This window comes from Centruroides sculpturatus, unplaced genomic scaffold, assembly GCF_000671375.1.
Source record: "Centruroides sculpturatus isolate CEXI.00-Female unplaced genomic scaffold, Cexi_2.0 scaffold445, whole genome shotgun sequence".
Lineage (NCBI taxonomy): Eukaryota > Metazoa > Arthropoda > Arachnida > Scorpiones > Buthidae > Centruroides > Centruroides sculpturatus.
In genome coordinates this window covers 336,270-341,787 of record NW_019384683.1, presented here as the reverse complement: position 1 = coordinate 341,787, position 5,518 = coordinate 336,270, and the positions used below count along the sequence as shown (strand labels likewise).

Here is a 5,518-nt window from a genome sequence, read left to right as displayed (position 1 = left end):
TCATAGAATGTTGCCACCAATGACTTGAGATGGGCCCTAATGTTGTTTTGAAGATTGTCATTAGTCTCAAACCTCTGTCCTCCTAGCCACTTTTTCTGTTCAAGAAAGAGGTGGAAGTTGCTTGGTGCTAAATTGGTACTATATGTTGGGTGTTTAATAGTGGTGAAGACTTTCACCTTTCAGACTTCTATGCAGCTTGGAGCTTTTTAATGTGTGAAGACTTCCACCTCTTTCCTGAACTGAAAACGTGGTTAGCAGGGCAGAGGTTTTAGACTAATGACGATCTTCAAAACAATACTGTTAAGGCCATCTCAATTCACTGGAAGCAACATTCTATGACAAGGGGATGCAAAAGCTCATCCACAGATATGACAAATTCCTCAATCTTCAAGGTGGCTATGTCAAAAAGTAAGCATGTTTGTACCTAACTTTTGGTAATAAATTCATTTTGTTATTTACACTTGTCTTTGTTTTATGAAACATCAGAGATTGAAACAAAAACAGCCTTTATATTAGTAGGTAGATAGGCCTAATTTAATTAGGAAAGAAAACTAGACAAAGATAATGCTTTTTGCATGGATGGTTCAGTTTTATTGGAGAGGTAAGAGTACCAATAAAGTTCATTGGGTCCCTTTGATGTAGAAAGGGAAGCGACCAAAGTTGACAGCTAGGATTCTCTGTTCATTTGCCAGTGACCTCAATGATGGACAGTATAAATAAAACCAAGCATGCCAGACAAATTTTTATAGAAGACTTTTTGCTTATATTGTATTTGATTTGTGAGATATGGATATTCCTATGGCATCAACACACACTAGTGTACTGTAGCTATCTCCTTAAAATGATAGAGAAATAGCCAATCATGAAGCTGATATTAAAATACTCAATAATTCATAACCAGTTGGGTGCTCCAGTTTTTTCTGACATGTTAAAATATGCATTGTTTGCATCTCAAATAACATGTGAAAGAAATTAATCATCGAAGACAAGTCTGTCCAAAAGGGACCACCATTTATTTTGTATTCCAGACTTTACACATACACATCTAACAGTTTTTTAATGGCTTTTTTTTTTTACTTCTGGTGGCATGAAGCCTAAAAAGGAAGGCCTGTTGCCATAGATGTGTATGTGTAAAGTCTGGAATACAAAATAAATGGTGGTCCCTTTTGGACAGACTTGTCTTCGATGATTAATAATAATCTCGCCATCGGACGGAAAAATCAACAAAAAAAAAAAAAGATTATTTGTGCATGGTGCACTGAACCATTATGTTTTAACTGTTTTTATGATAAATACCACCCAAAATGTTGTCTTATTCTTGTGAAACAGTATTTATAAGTATTTATTGCATGTATATTTTTTGTGCCAAAACTTTAAATTGTTGAAAAATAATTTTTGAATTTTCTGATATTTTATAAAGAATAATAAATTTAAAATCCAATAATTAAAAATGGCATAAAAATTATACATAACAAATTTAATAACAGTAAGATTAAATTATAAATGTAAAAAACTTCATCTCATATGGGATTCGAATCCTCATGTTAACACTCTTCACGCAACACCTTAACTAATCTCACCACACCATGAACATATGAGTGGTGCTTATGCACAGGTATTAATAGTTCTGGAAAAACTTTAATTGTGATTTTCTGGAGAATGCTTGAATAATGGATCCTGTGGCTTTAGCAGAGTTTAAGTATGAGTAAATACTTCACATCCACAAAATCTCTTTGAAATCGGTGATGACAACCTCCCAGGTTACCCTTTCTAAATTAAGAAGCTGACTGATACTACGTGTCAGTTCTCTACAATGAATAAGAATTGAATGATCAACTTTGAAATCTGTGTCATTGGATATAATAAACTGTGAAACTTTTTCTATTTACTTTTTTCAAGTTATTTTAGCATTTTATTATTATTATTAATTAATTAATTCAAAGAAAACTGGTACCAATTTTATGAAACAGAAAACAAATTGCTTTTTTTTCTATACATATACATATACGGTATACATATATCTTGAGGAGGGATATCTGAAGTCATAATTTTGGGCAGATAACCCATCATGGATTATCTACCCAAAATTATGATTATATTGCCTGTTAGGTTCAACTGTATTTCCCTAAACTTATCTCAAATTTCATGGTAACAAGAAAAATATTTGAGATAAACAGATTTCATCTCAATTCAAAATTGTTTTCATATACATTAATTACAAAAATGTTAAGTATTTAGAAAATTATGTCAAAAATTACTTATTTTTAAAATAACTACTTAATTTTAAAATTAAACAAAATTTCTTAATATATATTTTTTTACATTATCTGAGAGCATGCACATTCATCTATTATTGTATATTTCAAAATAAGCATTCTTACCCAATGTTAAAATGATAAAATTTTGTCTAATATAGTTGAACCTGTTTCTCGATAATGTTTTTCTCAAAATTTATGTTTTCTCTTGCATTTTCAGCCTAAATTCAATAAATTTTCCATGTTTTTTCTCAAATAATTTTCTACCAAAACTTCTATTTCTCAAATTATGGACTGACATGTCGATAATAAATTCAAAACTCAGCAATTACATTTTGATAGCATAAATTGTAGTTGAGAAACAACACTTGCAATACAGTATATAGTTACAATTTACACTGCTTTTCTGTGATTGGCTTGTCTTATTGGTTGAAGTCATGCATTAGAAACTATTGACAAACTATTTCTGTTGAGATATGTCAAAATGTTTTATTTACACCTAATACAGATATGTACTAAACTTGCTCTTGTATGTCAAGTTGATTCATTTTTAACTAATTTAATTTAACTATAATAATTTTTAACTAGTAATTTGCTGTTTACTAATAATGTCACTTACATAAGATATTATATAAGGAAAATTTAAATCTTTAATAAGTAAAACAATCAAATAATACTTTGATGAAACTTCAAGTATTTTTTAAAATTATTTTGCTAATTTTTAGTGTGTTAACTTTTTTGTGAAGTATACTTTCTTTCCATAATTTATGAAGTCACATTGATGAGAAAACTGTCTCTAAATATATTTAATTTTTAAATCAGTATATAAATGTTATTTGAATTTGTGATTATGACATCAATTTCTCCTTGAGATGGGCCCTAATNTTAAATGGAATTTCATATTAATAAATATTCTTTATTAATAATTACTGTAAGTTAATTTAGTAATATCAGAATGGAAAGCTACTTAATTTTCTGAATTCCATCATTCCAATAGGTTTATTTGTTCTACTTTTCCAAGAATAGGTGTTTATGTATTTTTTTTAAATAGAATTTATAGCACTAAAATTAGTTTTATTAATTGAATTACATGTTCTGTTCATTAATAATAAATTATCCTAGGAAAGAGTCATTATAAAAATATTCACAGTTTACATAAAATAACTTTTCAATGCATTAAACACATGACAAAGATATGCTACTCCTGAAACACTAAAGTTCAGTTGAGACTAATTACATTATTTTTATTAGTCTTCTTTTAAAAGAATTTATTACTCGTTAAGCAGCTGTTGAAGAAGCACAAGTCATGCAGCATTGTGTAGATAATTGTTATTGTTTTCCTGTAGGAGTTAAAAAAAAAAGTTTGTTGTATTGTTATAGAAAATTATACCTTTTGCAATAATTTCTGAATAATTTTAAGAACAATGTTTAAATTAAATGAAAGGTTAGCAAGAATTGACAAATTTAAATATGATATATACATATTATATATAAAACACTTTTTCTGTAAATCTTATTTAAAATAAATTACATTATGATAACTAATATGCTATTGAAAAGTACATTTATAGTAAGTTATTATATATATATATATATATTTAAATGGGAAAAATATAATAATGAAATAATAGATAATTTATATAATTAGCTACTATTTGTGTTTATATATATTCTGATAAAATTCATATTTTATAATTATAAATCTGTATATTTTTATGATCAATGAATGGATTTGTTTGTTTATTCAGAAATAAATTTCCTTAATAAGTATAAAGATAATTTTAATTTTCTTTAATATTCTTTCTTTTAATAGCAAGTGATCTACTTAGTTTTATTTTATTTTTTTAAATCCAGTAACTCCTTGCCTATTTTTAGAAATTTTTCTTATTTTAAATATTAATTAATTCTTTATTACTTTTGTATAAATTAATATTTTAAAATGTTATGTTAAAATATATAAATATTGAAGCTAAGAAATGTCTCCATTTTTTTGTCATTCACAAAAAAGTGCAAAATGAATAAAAATATTCTTTGGTGATTCTGCCAATACCATAATTTACAATACAATTGAGTTAAAATAAAAGGTTGTCTCTGTAAGTGAAACATATATAGCTTAATTAAAGACATTGCATGTTTTTCTGTAGCTTTGAACATACAATGAATAATGCAATAATTTTTAAATTTTTAGGAGAAGTTGAGTTTTTTGTTTTTTTTTTTTGTTTTTTTCGTTGTAAATTTTTTTGTTGTAAATCAAACTTTCAAAGAAATATATAATTTCTATTGCTGATGCTTTCAGCAATAAAAGTTTATATATCTTTTTAGAGAAATCAAAACACTGAAAATAATCACCAAAAGTACACAATCCATCATTACATTATAATTATTTTTACTATATGGAAATATGTTATACAGTAGAGTCCCAGCTCGAAAACTCGGCACTCGATAACCCGGCAGTCTGGATAACTTGACCACACTCTGGCAGGGCAAAAAAACCACTAGTTAATTTTCATTATAGACAGCTTTATGCCTCAAAGTATTTTTCTGACATCTGTCTTATCAGGTAAATTACTGTACACAGTGTATTTATTAATTTTCATTTAATAAAGGCCTTCATAAAGTGCGTACTTTTTCTTTGTTTAATTAAGGGTATTTGGGCAGTTTATTCTCTGTTGTATTCTCAAGCAAACAATACATACAAGTACAGTACAGTATTTTCTGAGGAAACACTCCTACTTATTCTTTTTTAACTCCATTCCCGATAACTCGGCATTTTCACAAACTCTGCCACCCTTCGGTCACATTAGGCCAAGTTTTCGGGACTCTACAGTAATAAAAATATATATATTTGTTTTTTAGGAAATTGAACAAAAGTAATTCGCTGCAAGATATGTAAGAAAAACTGTCTAAAAAGTAACTTTTTGCATTTAGAATTTCTGACTCATGATTATTGTTAAAACATTCAATGCAATTTACTTTCCAAAAAAAATTTTGATGTATCTTATTTTAGATTTGACTTACTAACATTTTATAAATTTAAAGTTTATTCTATGAACTAGCAGACCCCGCCATGCGTTGTTGTGGCTCAAAATGTATCTATTATAAATTTATAACACTTCCCCTGTGGGGGGAAATTTTTCGAAAAATTTCTTTTTAGTGTACATTCTCTTGACGTACCCTATTAAAACGCAATCAAAAACGCAAAAACCCGCATCTAAAATAGTATAATAGAAGCCAAGTTTTTCACAGTAAGCCTTAATCCTGTC

General features: G+C 27.6%; 1 protein-coding gene across 1 annotated transcript in view; it reads left to right on the top strand.

Moving 5' to 3' along the window:
• The first annotated feature begins 1,594 nt into the window (after positions 1-1,594).
• The window catches only part of LOC111627007 (exportin-6-like), a 21,035-nt gene continuing 17,111 nt past the window's right edge, over positions 1,595-5,518 (top strand). Inside the window, exon 1 of the mRNA XM_023370550.1 lies at positions 1,595-1,615. Coding sequence (XP_023226318.1) covers positions 1,595-1,615 — 21 coding nt within the window. The remainder of the gene's footprint in view (positions 1,616-5,518) is intronic.